This window comes from Aythya marila (assembly GCF_965140915.1).
Source record: "Aythya marila genome assembly, chromosome: 8".
Classification (NCBI taxonomy): Eukaryota; Metazoa; Chordata; class Aves; order Anseriformes; family Anatidae; genus Aythya; species Aythya marila.
Genome location: NC_139049.1, coordinates 10927667 through 10948021, shown reverse-complemented (window position 1 = coordinate 10948021; position 20355 = coordinate 10927667). Strand labels below are relative to the sequence as shown.

Below are 20355 nucleotides of genomic sequence, written 5' to 3'. Positions count from 1 at the left end.
AACCATCCCAGGCGGTGGTCGGCATGCTCTGTGCTGCTTGTGCCCGGCTCCCAGGAGCGATGGACAACTGGGACCTGATTAAAAGAAAAAAAAAGAAAAAAGAAAAAAGGGGGAACTTCACGGGTGCCATGCAGTCGATTATCCCTATAAATATCTCTGTGCCTCTTCTCTTTTTAGGGGTGGGAGGGAGAGTGGGAAGGGGTCACTCTCGTGCCTTTGAGCTCGGTGTCTGCTCGCGATGCCCTTCGGCCAGGGGGTGACACGTGCTGTTAGCAGGTAGGCTGCTAAGGGGAAGGAAGCGAGATGTGGCAGCTTGGGGTCAGGGATGCTGCAGGGAGGCATCCTGCCCACCTCCAGCCCTCCGTCAGCGGGCTGTGCTGCCTGCTCTGCCTCAGCTGAGGCGCTCAGAGGGCTCGGGTGGGTGATGCAGAGTTTGGCAGGGACAGATGGTTTGCAGGAATTTGCTTTCATTCCTTTTTTTTTTTTTTTTTTTTTTTTTTTCCCTTCCTTTCATTGCTGTAAGTGCAGAAGATTTAGAAGCAGTTTTAAAAATGTCATCCTTTCCAAACAGCTCACTCCAAACACCTGATGAAATGGCTAACCCCCCCCCCCCGGCACAGAAAAGCTGGGAGGACAGCAGAATTGCGTGTTGAGGGAGATACCGACTGCGTGCGAGGCTGCCCTGCAGTGCACATCAGCTCGGAGCGGAGAGACGCAGCCTTGCTCCTTTTCTTCCTTCAACAGGAGTCAGACCCAGTGGGCTGGAATAGCCAGGGAGCCGCTTCGGATGAGTTAAATGGGTTTGGATCTGGCCCACGGGTAGTGCAATAGGCACTTCCCCGGTTAAATAGTGCTCCTGTGCGAGTCTGTTTCTCCGACTTCCCCACAGGCAGTAACACGGCCGTTTGGAAGATAAATTGGCTGGTACCCCGCAGTAAACGGCTCAGATAATCCCTGGATAACACCGCGCTTCCAAGGAAGGACAAACGGCCTTGTTATTAACGCGGACGACTTGAGCTCCTGGGCCCTCTTTCTGGCTCACTTGTCTGCTCTCCAGAAACACCGTCCTCTTTTCAGGGCCCTCAGTGCTAAAGCAGCACGTCAGCCCATGGAGGGTCCTCTCTCTGCTGGAAGCAAAGGGTCTCCAAGCCAGCCAGGTGCCACCGCTCTCCCTGTACGCTGCAGGGCCCTGCGCCAGCATCGTGACAGCCTCGGGGTCAGCTTGCAGAGGTGGTGGGACTGGACGTCCTCGTAGCCTTCTGAGAAGACAGCTGGAAGGACCTCGGGATTTTATCTCCAACAGCAGCACCCCAGGATGAGATCTCCCCAGCTGAGCCGTGTGGATGTGACGGCTCGGTCGAGCATCCCTGCGCTACGTCACGCTGCGGGGCGAAGGCATGTCCTGGTGACACCTGGAGGCCTGTGACCGTCCCTCCTTCAGGTTGGCTTGAAGGTGCTAGCAGCAAGAAGCACGCCTGTACATGCTAGGACTGAAATACCCATCAGTTAAAGATTTAGAGGATGCTGTCGAGGGCCGTGAGCCACCCAGGTGTGCTACATGGCACATGGAAGTGGATGAAGAGGTGAAGGACTGAGGTGGGTGATACCTCTCCTTTTACACCGTGGATTTTTTTTCTGTTTTCAGTTCATTGGCTGAGACTTTGGTAAGAAGGAGCCTGAACAGAGACTGGATGTGCTGGGAATTTTTAGGTTTAGATACATGGCAGGGCACATGGGAAGAAAGCGAGCAGGCAGAGGACAGGTCATGAGAAAGAGGCAACCAGCGATGCAGTCCCTGGAGGGCCATGATGTTGGAAGAGGAGGTGGAACTGGATGCGATGGGACCTGGGACAGGAGCTAAATTCATTTCTGCCGTGGCTGGGCAGGCCCATCTGTTCTCTGCATTGATGACCATGATACCGGAGATGGGCGAATGGCTACAGTCAGTCAAAGAGATTGGCCACACATTGACAAGGGCAAGGGCTGCATCTGTCTGGCCATCTGGCACGTTCGAAGCAGGGTCCCCCACCCTCAGTCACCCAGGCCTGAATGTCAAACACCTTTTCATCCTGAATATGCACAGTTGGGCTTGATCAGCCAGATGTTCAAATAAGCCGAGATGTCTGGCTCATTTGGGCTAACAACTCCCCGTCCTCACTTTGATTGTCTGGACACTCTCAGCACAAAAACCACATGGCAAATGAAAGCTATTTCATGTGGGCTGCCCCTTTTGCCAACCAGAGTCCTGGAGGACCGCACACAGGTGATGACATCCGCTGAAATCTTCCGTGCAGATGAGCCAAAATCATCCTGAACTTTTTTTTTTTTTTCCTGCTCACCTTTTTGTTTTGTGAAAAGTTGACTTCAGTGGCTCTCTGCGCTGGATCTCTGTCTCGTTGGTGGTAGGTGGAATGAGGCAGCAGATGAAGGTGGTTTGATTTCAGCTCCGATGAACACTATTACGGTTTATTGATGCCTTCTAAATCGTAAGACACTTAAGAGAAAAAGGACTTGTTAGAGGTCCTGGAAAATTTAAGGTGGAAACGGAGACTGTTAAAACGTGAGAAAAGGCATCGAGGAGCTGGAGAAGAAGCACTCTGGAGAAGTGGTGCAAGAAATACCAGCAATCAAGCTTGTGAGGTTTTTGGAATTGAAGACAAACTCGCCATGTGTTGTGCTCATCCTAAGTGATAGGAGTGGAGGAGATCTCTTTGCTGGCATTGTTTTGATGTAGGCTCTCACCCAGTGGCAAGTGCCATGGCTCGTTTCTTTTTAAACATTTCCGCCTCTTTCTCTGGAGCTGGTGTTGCCCTGATGGGAACTCGGCACTAGGGAGTGATGGTGATAGGTCTTGAGGTTGATAAGATGTGAGGATGCTGAAAATGATCCGCTGGCTCACACTGCTACGCGTCATGCTAAGCGGTGTTTATGCTGGCATTTTTTGTCCACATACGGAAGCGTCAAGGGACTTCGTGCCAAGGTCGCAGCCTGGGCTCGCAAGCTGAAAGGTGCTTATCACATCTCAGGTCTCAAGGAGATCAAACTGTGACCACTAAAAAGCTTCTTTGGTGTGTTTACAGTGGAGCAGAAAGATAAATGAGATTGATGATGGAGCCTTCTCCAGCAGAAGGATGTGACTTGTGTTCCCTGAGCCTGTTTCCAAGGAGGATACCGGCGCCTGCAGTCTGAGAGCTCTTCCCATCCTTGCCCCCTCTTCTGCCCCAGTGCACCAGTCCCTCGTAGCCGAGTCTCCGAGACTTTGGGCCATGGTAATTTTCATACACGGCTAGTACACAGGCAGCAGAGTGCTGAAACAGCAGCGCACAGGGCTCTCTGCAATTATGGCTCTGACACAAACGCATCCATACATGCGGGCCATTGCTATGCGCATATTTATCTTTGCATCCACATCAGCAGCAAGGCACATTTGCCGTTTAGATATGCACATATATTGTAAAAACACCCCGTGCCAATAGCAGTGTATATCTTGTAAGTGACATCTCCAGTGCTCCTCATGATTTCCAAGACACCGGCGCTCTTCAGGACCAGAGTTTGTGGCTGTTTGTTTATTTTATTTCCTCCCTCCCCGTCTCAATTTTCCAGGCAGGTTTGTTAAGTTTCTGTAAAGTGCTGGTTACGTTTATGGCATTTTTATTTGTTATTATTATTTTATTTCGGTAGGGGAAGGTGGGATGAAATACTGCTGTCAGGGGCAGAGTGATGGTGGCGTCCTGTCAGGTGCTCAGGGATTCCCAGGTCCTCTTTCCAGCTCTGATGCTGATCGTCTGTGTGATCTCAAAGGGTTTTTGCTCACCTTTAAAGAGCAGCAGGATGTTCTCTGCTGCTTGAGAGGATTAACTGCAAAACCCTTTGGTTCTCAGCCGCTGTGGGAGCACAAAGCTATCACACAGCTCTGGGCTTTTATGCTGGGAGTCAAAGTGATCACTCAGAGAACCCGGTAGGAAGCATCCTCGTGTATGTGAAAAGTCCCTGTCCTCATGCTTTCAGGTGTCAGTGTGGGATATCCTCACCCTGCCAGCTGCTTCCTATCGATTTTTTGCCTTTTAAAACAGCGAGCAACCCGAGAGGCTGGGAAGTGACAGGGACCCTTTGCCAGCCGAGCAGAGGAGGCGATGGTTGCAGCTGCCTTCTGCCTAGTCCCGGTTATTTGACGCAGCGCTGTTGGGTCGTTCTCTGAAATGTGCCGGGCAGGGCTGACAGGGAGCACAGACAACGGAGCTATTCCTGGCTCTGCTCCTTTCAGGCACCGGTGGGAGGGTCCTGATCCAAGGCTCGGTGTGCTCGGGATGAATCTTTCTCTCGCCTATCCCGGGCGTTGTACCTAGCTGTGATATTTCTGCCTCCCTTCAATTCCGAGGATTGCCAGCACGCGGTAAAAGAGCCATTTGCAAAGAGAGCAGCAGAGATTTTAGTGGACGTGCACTCTCCGGGGGAGACCTCCCACCTGCTCCCAGCTCTTGGAGGTGGCTCCCATCGGGGGAGCTTTCCTGGGCTCTGTCCAGAGCGTGTCCCAGCGAGGAGACGGGGGTTGTCTGGCCTTTCTCAGAGCGCACGCATGAGCCATAGTTGGGCAATTCCACCAGGACTGTGGTCGCCGTTCTTCCGAGTTGGAAGTGGCGCTGGAGATGATGAGAGCGTATTTTGGGTTGGAGCCGAAAGCGTAGCTGACCTGGGCCCCTGAAGTCTCTCCTTTCCAAGGCTAACGTCATGTATATAACCAAACCTTGCACGTTGAGCTGTCTCACACTTAACGCGCTGATCTGCACGATGAGTTCTGAAATAATCCCATAAAACCTTTATTTATTTATTTATTTTTAACCCCTCCCCTCCTCCCCTGCCTTCCAGTTACATGACAGGTTTGTTTTCTCTGTCCAGCAGTCGAGGAGGTGCTCAAGTTATCTCAAATCTGGAAGCGGGACCTTTTATTTTCTTATTTTTTTATTTTTTTTTCCTGATCCCACCCAGTTGTCTTCGCCGTTACCTCTTTTTGGTGTAACGCTGGCGACTGATGCATGCGGTGGGGAATTTGCTTACGGAGCTCATTCTGGGGCAGCTTGGCCCGTTGGGGCTGAGACAGCCCCGCGTTGTCTCATAGCTCGTCATGAGGAAAGAGCTGCCAAAGAGATCAATAAAGGGAGTCTGGCCCGGGTGCCTTCACATTTTTTTTGTGGCCCTGTGCTCCCGTTGGCTCAGCGGGAGCTCTGGACGTGGAACTGGATGGTGTCTGGAGGTGTCCACCCTGCGGAAGGCAGCACGGTGAGGATGTACCCACGCTGAGCCGAGCTTCTCGCAAGCAGCAGCTGCACGGTTAGCCTTGCTGAAAAGGCTTCTGCTTTCGACAGCGGGGCTTATTTGCGTGATTCTGTTCTCCAGTGCAGTCTGCCGGGTGGACACCTCCGAAAAATCGAGATTTGCAAAGCTGCCTGAAGGATTTTGATGCCCTGAAATGAAGGGAAAGGGCTGTCTGAGTCCTCCAGGCTGGGTTTTGTTTATCTCGGTCCAGAGCATGAAGAATCCTTCCTCCAGCTGAGGAGCTGTTGAAGAATGTTCTTGGCATTGAGCTGTAACAACATGTGGCTTTGAATAACCTCAAGAGTGCATCCCTTTTTTTTTTTTTTGCTTGCTCTGTTCTTCATACTACTAACCTGACTGTGTGTTTTGTTTTTGTGGTTGCTTTGCATGTTGTTCCTTCCTCTTGGCTGAGAGTCATGGGGTGGATCTTTTTCCTTTCTGTGATTCAGGTGCCTCACTCTTTCCTTTCCAGGTTCTTCCAGTTCTTTTAACATGTCAAACTCTGGAGATTTGTTCATGAGCGTGCAGTCTCTCAATGGGGATTCTTACCAAGGGGCCCAGGTTGGAGCCAACGTGCAGTCACAGGTAGGGACCCATCCGATGTACTGCCAGTGAATGCATTAGTGTTGGAGGAGCCTTTGATTGTATTGGCACTTCTCCCTCCCGTCCGAAAAGAGCAAATCTCAACCAGCACAAATGAACCAACCAACACTTAAAAAAAGCAAAGCAAACCAAAAAACCAACCAACCAACCAAAAAAAAAAAAAAGCAACAGCGACAACCACCAAAAAAAATCAATCCAAAAGAAACCAAAACCAAACACCCAACCAAACCAACAACCATGGTCTTGAGGAGACTTGCCCACACTTTGTGAATGCATTTGGCTCTGGCTTGACAGTCGTACTAGGAGGAGAGGAGGTTTAGGAGAACAGGCATGTACTCAAACAAAAGCAGATGAGGTTTAGGTTCTGCTTGCTTTATTCTTCCAAGGGAAGGGGCCAGAGGTTTGGACTGGTGTCTCGTTTTCCAAGGCTTCCACGTACTCCTTTGATACCGAACCAGGTGTCTGCTGCAAAGGCAAGAAATGCACAAATACACAGCTAGATTTTTTTTTTTTTTTTAATTAAAAGCCACCCCTCATCAACTGCCCACCTTCCCGAAGCGCAGGCACTCACACCACCCATGTACACACCAGCAAGGCAGTGCGAGGGAGCGTGGAGCAGCGTGACTGAAATGTGCACCCATGCTTTTGGGCAAAAAGAAAGAATTCAGAGTAGCCGGTAGCTCACCCAGACAGATCTCCCACTTGCCATCCGATGTCCAGATGTGCCACGAGCCCACTCTCTGGCGTTTAAGCTCTGTACTGTGTTGAGAGACGACAGCCACTCGGCCACTTCTGCATTGGGCAAGGAGAGCTTGCTAAAGCCGAGGTCGCTCCCCTCGCAGTGCTGGACGCAGCCGTGGGCAACGAGATGCTCACCGCACGTAGCGGGGCTGGGCTGGGGTAGTGGAGGGAGAGGAACGGGGCACACGGAGGAGAGCTGGCGGTGCCCTCGCCATGGTAGGTATATCCCTCTCGGGGCCCTCCGAAATGAAAGGAGGAGTTGGGCTCACCCGGCCCCGAAGATCTCCTTCCACCGATGTCAGCTTCTCGCCGCTTGGGGCCAAAGGGTGGAAGGGTTTAGGGGAAGGAAGGCGGCTCCTGGAGCACGGTGGTGGAGCTGGCTGCAGCGATGTGCTCCAGGAGGTCCGAGCGCATCCTGCCACGCTGTTCTCCCTCCCTGCTCTTCATTTCACAAGACTTGGGACCAACGAGAGCGTGACGAGGCCACCGGGGCAGGCTGGGGGAGGCGAGGGAGGCAGGAGCTCTCCTCAGCTTGGCTCTCACCCTGAGACCAGCCGCGGTTCTTCCCCCTTCCCTCTTTAAACACACACCTTTATGACTGTTGTTACTGTTCTGTTTTTGCCATGCCAAAGATGAAGCGAAGCGGCTTTTCCCACTAACCTTTCCTCCCCTCTAATTTGTGTCTTTGTTGTCGTTGGTCTGTTTAGGTGGATACCCTTCGCCATGTTATCAGCCAGACAGGAGGATACAGTGACGGACTCGCAGCAAGTCAGATGTATAGTCCGCAGGGCATCAGTGTAAGAAAAAAAAAAAAATAGGCTTGGGTTCTTGTTTTTTTTTTTATTTTTTTTTTTCATTTTTGTTCTCTCGCTACCAATTATTTCAAAGCCATAGGGCTCAGAATGCCACTTAGTAGGACTTGTCTTTGCTTTTACGGTCACCTAGTTTATTGCTTCTGTATCGGTCACGCCGACGGCGGAGCTCTGGCCACGAAAAAAGTGGCGGCCGGGCAGGCTCTGTGCAGGCAGCTGGCGTCTAGGACTGTCACAGCCCATCAGCGTTGGCGCGGCACCTGCGGCCACATGCGGGCGGCTGCGAGGAGCTGCTAAACAGGTGACACCTCGCGTAACCGCGGTGGGGAATGTCACCGCGAGCACCCCGGCCCGGTGATCGCTCCGCGCCCAGGAGGCCGATGGCACCATCCCGGGGAGGCCACCCGAAAATAGCCCCGTCCTGGCCAGCATCCAAATCTGGGCTGGGTGAGCGGGGAGGGCGTTGAAAGCACGGTGGTGATGGGGTTGACGGCGATGATGATGGTAAATAGAAGGAGAAAGGGGGGATAAAAATGAGTGCAACCCAAGAAAACCTCGCCCAAGCGGGCCGGGGGAGGCTGCGAGGGGGAGGGAGGGCTTGGAAGCATCTTCTCCTTGTTGGTGGGTGCGCTGGCGGGTTCTGACTAGCATGAAAATTCGTAGCGACAAGCTGTGTCGTGCAGGGTGAAATCGATCAGACACACACAAGGAGAACCGAGTGTAGATTCGGGACAGCAATCCAACTTCATTTCTCAGATCAATCGTCCGCCATCTCAGCGGCGGTGACAGCAAGCTGGGAGAGGAGAGGGCAGCCTGGAAAAGGAGGCCGTGCCGGCGGAGGGGCTGGTGGTGGCAGCGGCCGGGGTGGCGAGGGGACGAGGGGGCGGCTGGCCACAGCCGGGGATTTCTCCTGACGAGGAGGATGAGGGTCAAGGCGGGGTGGTCTTGGGCTGGGCAGGAAGGTGGCGGGTGCCACGTTGTGGTTTGGTGAGGACGTAGCCGATGGGAAGGTTGGGAGAGGGGTATCAGAGAGGAGAAGGTCCTGCCTAGGCTTTCAGCTCACTCCGGCAGCACCACGGAGCATGGGAGAGGTGTGTATGTGGGGAAAAGGGGCCAGGTCCCTGTTTTGGCTTTCGGCTCACCCCTGCAGCTCCATGAGCCACCCCGGCACAGCGCCCGCCCGCGGCGAGGCGGCCGAGGGAAGCCCGTGGAGCTCCCGGCTCCGCCAGCCAGCATCTGTGGCTTCTTGTCAGTTTGAAACAAAGGCGCTGAGGAGGAGACGCGATACACGAGGAGGCATTAAAAGAGCTTCCTCGCAGCCTCCAGCCCTTCCCTGCCTCTGCCTTTCGTTCAGGGATGGGAGAACGTGGCCTCGGCCGCCAACCACGGGGCGCCTCGCCCTGCCGCGTCTCCCTTCGAGTCCCTCCGAGGAAGCCACCTGGGTCTTGCCATTTGTCACCTTGCTTCTGGCCACCTCGGGGCCCTCAGCCTTCGGGGAGAGCCCGGGGTGGAGGGCGGGCAGGAGAAGGGGCCGCGGGATGGGGGCTGCGCCCCCCGCGCCGTCGGGTGCCGGGGCTTAGCGGGCAGCTTGACGTCACGAGGCAGAGCCAGGGAGGATTTGAGAAGTAATGTAATTGAACATGTGCAGATAATTATGTCTCATTACATAAGCCCGTTGCAAAAGCGGTGCTCGAAAATGCCACATGAAAGAGCCCATCGTTCCGCATTAATTTCTCTGTGCGCTGAATTTATTCCCTTTCTGGCTTTTTAATACTTGAGGAGTAAATGAATCAGAGGCTGATCATGATAAGAGATGATACTTTTGTATAAATTAAAATACCCCCAAGGAAAGAGGCTGAGCTGATTACGGATGCAGTTGGCTTGGAAAATAACAGTGGGCTGGGTCGAGCCAAAATTTTTTTTGGGGGAAGGGTCGCTGCTGGGGATTACGAGGCAGGGAGGGGGGCGCTGGGAGAGGGGAGAAGAAAGAAGTAGTGGGAACTTGGAAGCCAAGCACAACGTCAGCAGCTGGGCTGGCATTGCTGGCTGCCAGCTGCGGGGGTAACGGGAGCAGCACGGGGAATTGGTGAGCTGACAGCAGGGCTCTGCGCTTCCCAAACGGGGACCTGGGGTGGCTGGCCGGGGGTGGCTGCTCAGGCTGGTTTTCTAGGTGGGAAGGAGCAAAAATGAGCCCGAAGGGACCAGGCACGGGAAGGATGATGTTTGGAGACAGGGTGGTGGGCACAGAGCCCACCAGTTTTGGGGGATACTCCGTATATCCAGCTAGTGTGGTTTTCCTGGTAGCCGGTTCTTGGTTTTCTGGAGCCAGACAAGGAGTCTACAGCGGAGCAGAAAGTTTAGGAAGCATCTTTTGGGTTGTCTCTCAACACCTTTTGCTTGCCACTTCACGTCTTCCCATCCAGCCAGATCCCAAAGCACTCGATGGCCCCCGGCTCTGTGGTTTGCCCACCCCTGAAGCCTGGCTGCCCTCTGGGAAGTGCTGGTCCTTGGGGAGGTGCTGGGCTGTCCCGTAGCTGGAGCAGCAGGCAGGTTTTCCCTGCCTCTCCTCCACCCCTTTAACGCCGAGGAGGGGAAGCAGGACGCAGAGGAAAGCTGCCAGCAACACAGCGAGCTGCGAGCCCTGCCTAACCCGAGCATCCCTGGGAGCTGCTGGAAGGAGATGAGCCGAAACCGAGTCAAGAGCCCTGTCACAAAGATCTCCGCGCGGGGCTGAGGTTAAGTCATCCCCGGAGCCCGTCAGGGCTGGGAAGGCAGCAGCAGGTTGCCCGGCTCCACCGCTCCAAACCTTGGCAGGGTTTCGCCTTCCGTGGCGGAGGCTGAATTTTGAAAGGCGCGGACGTGGTGACAGCCGAGGACAGAAATACACCCCCAGCCCCGCTCCCTCCCCGGCTCGTCTTGCCGCTGACAGCTCCGCCGGCGCCGGTTCTGCATCGTTACCAGGATGATGGGAGCACACAGCCCCCCTCGCCTCTCAGAGAGGGTGCTGAGCAGCACGCGTCCCGGCGAGGAACGGGTCCGCTTCTGGTCTCGCTGTGTTAGATCCCCCAACCCCTGTCGGGGACACCTGGACAGAGGATGTCCCACCCGCGTCCTCCTGTGCGGGGATCTGCGTGTAAACACGCTGTTATTCAGGCTGCCTTGCTGCGAATACCCCGCTCAGTCTGCTGCTTAATTAATGATTTATAATCATCTTAAAGAAAAGCCCTTGCAGAGATTTCCTTTTGGACTCCAAGCTCCCTCTTTCCTTCTCCCCCACGTCCCCTCCATCCCTAATCCTCCAGCGAAGAAAATGGAACAGGCTAGTTGATAAATCACTTTTAATACGGGAGGCTATTTTTAAAGTTCATCTGTGCAGGATTTATTTTTTTTTTTAATTTAAAATGCCATTTTACCTATTTACACAGCCACCGTGAGGGCAGTGCTCAGCAACTGTGTGCCAGTGGGTTTGACACCCACGGCTGCCAGCTGAAAGCGAGGAGCACCAGGCTAGCTGCGGGAGATGAGACCCCTCTCTCCAAGAATTTACACCCCAAAGCAAGCCGCCCTTCACGACCTGCGATGATGCTCACGACCTGCGATAGGAAAAGTGCTCTGAGGGGTGTTCGGAGGCTGACCTGACCTCCTGCCCCATCCATGGCAGGACAAGGATTTGGTCACGCAGAGCAGGACGTGGCGACAGCCTCCGTGCCAAGCAGAAAGCTCCTGAAAGACCTGGCAGAAAACCAGCCCCATGCAGGAGGCCCAGGCGGAGAGCCAGGCAGACTTGCTGGAGCAAAAACGCTGGGAGACCTGCAGGAAACGGCCCCAAAACCCGCTGCTTCAGCAATCCATCACCGGGGCTCCACCGCTTGGACAGCCACCGAGGCCGTGCCCGTGCTCTGGCACCAGAAGGAGACATTTGGAGAGATGTCCCGGAGAGCCCTGCCCTGCCTTTGGCTCTGTCCCTCCCGGGGAAGTCCCAGCTGCGTGCCGGGGCAGGGACAGGCTCTGCCACCTCCTCCCCAGGCTCCCTCTTTGAGGGGTGTTCGTCACAGCGGATCCCGAGGGATTTACTAGTCAGATCCCAAGGGATCTCCTTGGGCCAGCTGGGTGGGATCGGGTTCATCCTGCACATGGCTTCGTGACTGTGACAGTGGGGTGAAAGAAGAGGGAAGGATCCAGCCTCCTCGTGGACAGCTTGTAGATGCCGTGCGCCAAAGGATGGCATCGAGATGCTGAAGTTGTGGCCAACCCCAGGGCCTCTTTTGGCCCCTAATTTGGGGGCTGGGGGAGCAGGAGGGTGAGCGGAGGGAAGCATCTTTATGGCCAGACCCGTAGGAGCGTGGGTCAGCATCTCACCAGCATCTTCCCACTGGATGGGACTGGGAAATGCTCGCTGGGGGGCACAAAACCTCCTTCCCTGCAAAAGGTGAGGGCTGGTCCCCACCTCGAGCACAGCACAGCGGGGCTTCCCTGCGTATGGGGGGGCACAGGAGAGCGGTGCTGAGCATCGCGGCGCCGCAGCCATTGTCTTCAAGACGTTTCCCCCCTTCCCCTCGCTCCTCTCAGCCGTGGCAGGCATGAAAAAGCCTCTCTAAAAATAGTTCAGCACAATAGGGACCGAGCCCTGCTCCGAGCAGCCCCCGCCGCCTCTCCCCCCTTCTGCTCGCTGTAATGACCCTGCAAACACTAAATGGCATCTGAGTGCATTAAGCAGCAAACTCTCCGGTGACATAGCAATTACGGCTCTGAAATAGATTTGGTGCGTCACGGAAGATAAGGGTTTTGAAAGTTTCTGTTGTGATTATAGCTTGTAACTCCAACAAATAACAGGCTTCGTAATAAGAGGCTGCCAGCGCCGCTATTGTGGTTCTCGCTCACTGATGGCACGTAAATTGCTATTAATGTCCTAAGTGTACTTGAATATGCCAGTCTCTGGGCGGTGGAGTTGGCTCTGTGTCTCTCTTTACGCGGCCTGTCACTGTCGGGCTGATAATCTAGGGTAATTGCTGCCTCTTGCCGTGGTCCAAGGCGCGGGAGGGTGGGTGCCGGGCTCGGGGTGCGAGCTGTTGGGGTCCCTGCGTGGGTGCGAGGCGGCCACGGCGAGCCCGGTGTCTCCGCGGGCACCTGCAGGGTGCTTAACGAGGCCGTAAGCATCTGGGCATGGTCTGCTTTTTTATGCTTGCACCCGTGGCGAGGTCGAGTGGTGGTTGCTAACCCGCCACCAACTTCTGGTCATGGTTTGCACCTTCCTTTCTGTTCCCTGCACGCCGCTGCAAGGTGCAGTGCGCTGGCACGCTTGGGGAGCCTGCAAGCAGGTTATGTGGGTCCCTACCCGTACCCCCGGGCACTTTGGGGGTGGGCACGTCCCCAGAACGTCCTTGTGGCCCCCTGCCACCACGCACAGAGCTCTGTGTGCCCCGGGGTCCCTGCTACGGGGCTGTCAGCCCCGGTGATGGATGCCCTGCGGCAGGAGGCACCGGGACAGGCAGCCGGCGAGGGCGCAGCAGCCCGGGCACGTCTGAAGCGGGCCGGCGGCTGCTGCCGACTCAGCGCAGGCAGGAGTCGGGAAGGATTAATTAGCTGAGCACTGAATCAATGTCAGAGCGAGCAGAGGAGGTGGGGTGCGACATCTGCTCCTCTCCGAAGGGGACGGCAGCCGCGGAGGAGCTTTTGTGAGCTCCAGCGTGCGGCAGCCGGGGCCCTCCGGCCAGCTCTGCCCTCCAGAGGCTGGAGGATTTGGGCTGTGCGTCCTGGGATGCGTGCAGGTGGCAGCAGGGGGACTTTTGGGGATGGGCGCAGGGGGCAGCAGCTCTGTGCCTTGCTGACAGCTTCCCCCAGCTGTGCAGGAGGAGGGGTGCCCCAAAAGGTGGCAGCGGGGCGTGGGGCGATGCCAGGGATGTGCTGCGGCTCGTAGGTCCCATGGGCGCTGCTGCTGTCCTCTTGCCCTGCATTTTCGTAGCGTCTGTGTCCACACAGAGTGCCAGGATGGGGTTTCCTGTTTAAAGATGGAAGTTGTTTGCTATTTTCCTCCTTCTGTATGGGGAAGGATCCTAAAAAAAAAAGAGAGAGTACGGGGTTTTGGCAGAAATACCTTTATTTTTTTTTTTAAAGGATAGAATTCCCGTGAGCGCTTACAATTCACCAAAACCCCCATTTCCACCCAAACCATCCCGAGCTGTGGTGGCCACCATGAGATGGGGGTGATGGAGCTTGGGGGGGTCCCATCCTTAAGGCCACCCGATCACACCGCCGGGAGGCGGGTGGGCATTTCGGGGGGGGTCCGGGTGTGCCGTTGGGTGCCCTCGGTGCTGACAGCTCTGTGTCTCCCTCCCCGCAGGCTAATGGAGGTTGGCAAGACGCTACTACCCCGTCGTCGGTGACCTCCCCCACAGAAGGCCCTGGCAGCGTTCACTCTGATACCTCCAACTGATCTCCCAGCAAATTGCATCCCTGGCTGAGCCGGCCCCGGCGGGGGCGGGAGGGGAGGGGGCCTCTCCTAACACCGCAGCAGTCAGACTGGAGGTGAAACCAATCAGCACACACAAGAAGACTCCTTCTCTTCTCTTCTCTTCGTCGGGATGCTTTTTTCAGCCAATCTGGACACTTCTTTATACTCTCTTCCCTTTCTTTTCTGGGTAGAAGCCGCTCTCCTCCCCCTACCCCCTCGCCCCTTGCCACCGCCACAACACCTCCCTCCCCCTCCACCTCCCCACCGAAGGATATTTCGCCAGGTAGAAGGATTTTTCAGGAGGAAAAGCAAAAAAAAAAACCAACACAAACAACAAACCAACCACCTCCACAACCAAACCAACCCGAAGCAGCGCGCGGCCTGGCGCTGGCTGTCTTCCCGAGGAGCCAAACCAACCAACCTCAGCCCTTCGCCCGCAGGCAGCCCCGCTCCTCTCGCGCTACCTCTCCGTAGGAACACGCCGTGGCGGCCCCCTGCCCTGCTTCCCCCTCGCCTCTGCCTCTCCCAGACGTGGCGAGCAGGTAGAAGGAGCCCAACGCTCCCCCCGTGGTGCTCCCCGAAGGTACCAGCCCCTTCCCAGCCCCTGGACACCACCAGCTCGCCCTTCTCCCTGCTTTGCTCTGCTGCAGAGCCCAAAACACGCTGTGGCTCTCCGTGTGCTTGGCCCCGTGTGCCCCGAGAGGTGAAACCCTGCCGGGCCCTGGCTTTGCGGAGCTGTCGGGGAAGGGCAGGAGCGGAGGGAAGGAGAGGAGGCAGAGGCAGGTGAGGAATCGCCCTCGCGCGTCACGGAAGCGCCGAGCGTCCGCGGTGGTTTGTGTGGCCGAGCGTTAGGTAACGGTGGGTGGCACCCAAACAGCACCTAGGGAGGCCAGCAGCGGGCGTTTTGAGGTGGAGCAGAGCATGGAGTGGTGTTGGCTCCTGTCGTCAGAGCCGAGCAGGCACTGGGATGGAGGACGTGGGTTTCCCCGGCACAGGCAGGGTCCTCCCGGCACAGGCAGGGTCCCAAGAGGTTGGTGGCACCCTGCGGGTCCCCAAAACCATTTGTCAGTGCGTGGCCGGAGCAGCGGGACCCCACGGGCGCCAGGTGCCTTTGGTAGTGATGAATACAAAGGGTTTGCTTGAGGGTGAAGCCCTGTAAGGCCAAGCGGGCGTCCTTTTGGGGCTGTCCTTCACCTGCAGCTTGGGGTCACTCCACGGAGAGCTCTCCGGGGGAGAGCTCGTGTGATTTTCTGCCCTGCTTTTCTGCTTGCTTTTTGGACAGCTGGCGATGGGTGCAAAATGGGGTTTCGTCCCGTTGAAACACACCTGGGGGCAGCTCCTGCAGGGAGGCTGGGGCTTTGGATGAAGAGCCCCATGGCCACGGGGGCGCTTGCGGCAAGCGCGAGGTGGCCGGGCGGGCATTCGGGGGGCGCAGGGCAGCGTCAAGCAGGGAACTTTCCAAATTCAAGCTCTGCCAGGACAATTTTCACCCTTCTATCAAAAAAAATAAAAGCAGCAGAGGCAGGATTTGGTCCCACGGAGGCAGCGTGGCTGCTCCTCAGTGGGGTTCGGGTGCTGGGGAGTCGAAGCCTGGCTTTCTCCAGGCAGCAGCCCCGCGGGGCTCCAAAAATAGGCGACCTTCCCCCAAATCAGGGAAGTCTTGTGCCGGCGGATTGTTCTCTTGGGGAGGGATCGGAGCAGGATTAGCACAGGTGTGAGAGGCAGGCCGAAAGCTGCGAAATCTGCCGCTTGCTTGGTTTTTGTGTCTCTGGTGGCGAGGTGCTTGCTGCTCCCGCTCCGGGAAGATGCTTACAGCAGCGCCTCGGAGCCCGAGCCCACAGCGAGCCCCCCGCAGCCCGGCTGCTTTGGGCAGGGCAAGCCTCTGTCTCCCTGCTTCCCGACGGGAATAAATGCCCCAAATCCTGGGAGATTTAGCCCAAAAAAAAGAGAATCCTGAGTAGGAGAGGGGCAGGCTGGCTGGGACGAAGGCTGCTGCATCCTGCGGGCACGGCGCGCTCCCTCCTTCCCCCGTGTCGGGCTGCGTTTGCGGTGCTAAACCCAGGGTTTAGGGCTGCCTGTGCTGCACCTGCTTTGGGGGACGATGAGAATCAGCAGGGAGTGAGGAGAAGGTTGTTTTTTTCCCCAAAAATACCAGCAGCAGGTGCTGCCCATCTTCCCACTGCGCCCACCTCCCCGCTCTCCTCCTGCCCCGGTCACCGCCAGCCCCAGCAGCTCTGGTACCTCCCGGAAAGCAGCCGGGGAGGAGCCCAAATCCTGGCCCCGTGCACGCTGCCAGGACTGCCTGCCCCCATCCCTGTCCCCGTCCCTGTCCTTGTCCCTGTCCTGTCCCTGCCCCACAGTCCCTGGGTGCTTGCTCCTCGCTCCTCCACGGTACTTCTTCACCCATCCCCACCCCGCTTCGTCCCTCTGGGCTGCGTTGTCGGAGCTGGCCGGTGGTGGCTTTGCCTTCTTTTTGCTTTGCTTTTCGTTATTTTTTATTTTTTTTTAATTCGTATTTGGACGGTTGTAGCCCCCAGCCCCGTCCCCCTTTTCCCCAACCCAAAGTGTTGTGGTTTTTGTTTTTGTTTTTTCTTCTTCCCCCTTTTTTATTTTATTTTTTTTTTTCTGCCCAGAAAAACCTGACTTCGATACCAAAAAAAAAAAAAACAAAAACAAAATGAAACAAAAAAAAAACAAAAAACAAACAAAAAAACCTGCAGAAACTCAAAAAAAAATAAAAACGAAAAAAAAAGAAAAAAAACACAAAAAAAAAACTCGACGATTCTTTCAGCTTTATTAACATTTTCCATTGTTTCTTGCGATTTGTGTCTCGTTCTTTGTAGTATTGATGATAACGAACATTTGATAATGAATGTTCTTGTATATTCAGATAAAGGAAAAAAACAAAAAACAAAAAACAAAAAAAAAAAAACCAAAAACGCAGTCTGAATTTAATAGTGTTTATAATAAAAGAATAAAAAATGACCCTCTTAGCACGCAAAAGTGAGCAGGGGGAAGGTCCCGTCCCTGCTCTTTCTGTGGCAACAAGCGCTTCATTCCTGTATAGTTTATAACATCAGACTACCTACATCCATCTTCTTTTTTTTTTTCTTTTTTTTTTTTTTTTGGGTTGTTTTCCCCATTTTTTTTTTTTTTTTTGGTTTTTAATTTTCTCGCATTTGTGAATTAGTTCAAGAATGCTAGAAAAGTGTAGAGTTGTGCACACTTCATTTCTTCTTACACAATGTTTAAAAAAAAACAAAAAAAAAAAGTGACGGTAATTCATTTTGTAAAACTTTAAAAGGAAATGGTTGGAATAGTGAGCATTAATAGGTACAGTCTAACACTTTATGTTTCTTAACGTTGAGACCCAGAAATTGCCTTTTTTTTTTTTTTTTAAATTTTAATTTTTTTATTTTTGGCATTATTTTGGGGGGGGAGGGGGGGTTGATGATGATGACGACTTTATTTTGACCTTGTCCGAGACGATGGCCTTGCAGCTTCCTCTCCCCTTTGCTTTTTTGAGCTGGGAGCCGAGTGATGTGAAAAGTGACGGCGGTGGGGTTTTTTTTTTGGGGTGGGGGTCCCCACCTCTTTCGCCACCGCTTTGGGGGTTTTGGGGAGGAGATGCCCCCCGTGGGGATGCGGATCTCCGTGCCTTGGGGCGCTGTTTTGGTGCTGAGCTGCGCCGAAGGGATTAAAGGATTAAAAAGGCAGGAATCCTCCCCAAAACTCCGGCGGTGCGCTTCAGCAGCACCCTTCCTCTCTGCCCCAAATCCCGGCCATGCCACGGCTCCAAACATTGATTGCAAGAGCCCAACGTGCTCCCCAAATACAGGATGGGGAGCGGTGAAGGTACCGACCCCGCTGCCACCATCCATCCACCTTGTGGGGTCAGGACGGGGCCCACGGGTGCCACCGCGGCGCAGGGGCTTCGGGAGGGACAAGGGACAAGGGCTGGGACGTGGCAGCCCCCAGCCACGGGTGGGACACGGCCAAAATGCCCCCACGGATCTCCCCGGATGGGTGCAGCTGCAGGAGGGGTTCGGGGAGCAGGCATCTCCTCTTGAAGATGCTTCTCCTTGTGTCCCCCCTCCCCTAAAAAAAAAACCCTCTAACTTCTCACATCACTGAACGGTTTAGGGTTTTGGGGTGTTCTTTTTTAATCCCGAGGTTTCCTGGAGTCCTTTTGTTTTCGTACACCTTTATTATTATTATTATTATTATTATTAAGATGATGTAAATCAGACGTTGCCTGGGGGGTTGGTTTTGTTGGTTTGCCTTTTTTTGTTCTCCTTGCAAAGCCCTCTCTGTCCCTTGTAAAGATGATCCACGTGTTCTGCGTTGCTTTTTCTTTTCTCTTTTATTTTTCCCCTTCCTTTTTTTTTTTTTTTTCTTCTTAATGGTTTCCAAATATTAAAAAAAAAAAAAGCTAAAAAAAAAAAAAGACTCTGTTCCGACCTGGTTTTGAAACTTTAAGCTTTTCTGCTTCTGTAAAGAAAAAAAAAAGGCCTCTGTCTTTCTGATCCCAATTGAGACTTTTATGTTCTATGACGATACTAACAAGGTGTAGGTTTTACAGTTTCCTGATTTGTACTGGTAATGCATATTCCAAATAAATAGTTTCTTTTGTTGCAAAAAAAAAAAAAAAAAAAAAAAATTAACCCAACCTGGCGTATTTTTTGGGAGGAAAAAGGAAAGCGAGCCGGGGCCGCCGGGGGACAGCGACCCACCCCCTGGGCTCCTCTCCTCTGGTGTCGGGTTTGGGGCAGGAAGGGTTTGGGGTGAGCAAAGGCGCTTCCCTCCTGGGGGCATCCCCGGGGAGCAGGAGGGAGGAGACGCGGGGCCGGTGCCCGGTGCGGAGCATCCCGCCAGCCCCCGTGCCTCAGTTTCCCCGGGCAGGGGGAGGTGGAGGGTTCCTGGTCCTTGTTTTGGTGCTGGGGACCACGGCTGGGCCCTGCTGGGAAGGGACGAGGGCTGTGGGCATGGCTGGCCCCATTTCCACCTCTGCCAGAGGGATGGGGGATGCCTTCGCCCCCGGCGGTAGCGCTACGGCCACCGTGGAGCCCCCAGCCCACCTCTGGGAGCAATTCCCATCCCAGCAGCATACCCGGAGAGGAAGCACAGATGTGGCCAAGCCAAAAAAATGGTTTTTTAATCCTTCATTTCCATTTGTTTGGGGTTTTCTGTTGTGCTGCTTTCCAAAAAAAAAAAAAGCTCAAAATGGGGTTTTTCTTTTATCACCCCCAGAGATGAGGCAGGGGTGGGGAGGGAGAGGAAGGCTTGGTGTTTTGCCTTTTTTTTTTTTTTTCAATTATTATTATTTTAGTTAAAAGAATAAAAGTTTTGAAAACGTTTCTGAGCAAAAAATGTATTTTTCAACTTAAAAAGCACTTTGCAATTTCCAGGAGGTCCACGAGTGGGTAGAAACCCAGGGCAGCGCGGCCCTGTGCCGGGTGCTAGGAGAGGGAGATTTGGGGGCTTTTTGGGGGGGCTCCCAGCACACCTACACCACTGCTGACGGCTGGGGATGCTCGGTGGGATCCCAGGGGGCTGGCATGCCCCAATTCCAGGTGTTTTGGAGCAAAATGAGTGGGATGAGGGATGCGGGATGAGGGATGCAGGATGCCAGCCAAAATCCCCAGCAGCACGAGGCTTCCCGAGCTCTCCTGCAGTCGCTGCCCTGCGCTCCCCTGTGGGTTTCTTGTCGATGATTATTCAGTCTCCGGCCTGACCTTTCTCTTCTAAATAACACGGCCGTATCAGCGCGGGGCTGCACGGAGCTGTATCGCTGGCTGCCAGCAGCCCCCCGGCACCGGCGCTGCGAAAGCGCCCCAGGAACGATCTCCCTCGGCCGCTGCTCTCCTAATACCACTCTAAATATCACCTCGCTCCCGGCTGGTTAATTCCAATAAACGCTCAGCCGGGCTCCGAAGAGGAGAAATGCTAGGTCTCGGCGGGCTCTGTGGAGAAAATCACCCCGAAAAAAAATTGGTGATGTGCTGGGGGCCGGGCACGAGCACGATAGGGGACGGGGAGGGTGCGAGCAGCCCCAAATTGGTGCTGGCAGGGTGGGGAAGGGCATGGACAGATTTTTTTGGGGTGGTTCAGGGTGCTGGAGGACCCATGGGGGGCCTCTGGGCTATGGGGCTGCTGTCTCCTTCCCCTCTCTGCACCCACAGCTTGTCCTGCTGGTGGGGCTTCTCCTCCTTCTCTGTCATTAATGGGATTTTTTTTTCCTGGTTTGCCCTCTTTGGGCAACCAAGTTTAGCTGCAGAGGCCCAGCGAGCCCGGAGGGGAGGCACTACCATGGTTTCCAGTTTGCTTCCAGTTCAGTTTGTGTTTGGAGCAAGAAGTGGAATAGGAATAAAAATAAAATAAAATAAAATAAAATAAAATAAAATAAAATAAAATAAAATAAAATAAAATAAAATA

General features: G+C 54.4%; 1 protein-coding gene across 2 annotated transcripts in view; it reads left to right on the top strand.

Annotated features, from left to right (window-relative positions):
- The window catches only part of PBX1 (PBX homeobox 1), a 111943-nt gene extending 93576 nt beyond the window's left edge, over positions 1-18367 (top strand). Inside the window, exons 7-9 of one of the 2 annotated variants that reach the window (XM_082765762.1) lie at positions 5786-5898; positions 7365-7454; positions 13810-18367. In XM_082765762.1, coding sequence (XP_082621888.1) covers positions 5786-5898; positions 7365-7454; positions 13810-13902 — 296 coding nt within the window. In that variant the 3' untranslated portion in view covers positions 13903-18367. The remainder of the gene's footprint in view (positions 1-5785; positions 5899-7364; positions 7455-13809) is intronic. The other variant, XM_082765763.1, reaches the window with a different exon arrangement.
- The last annotated feature ends 1988 nt before the right edge of the window (positions 18368-20355 follow it).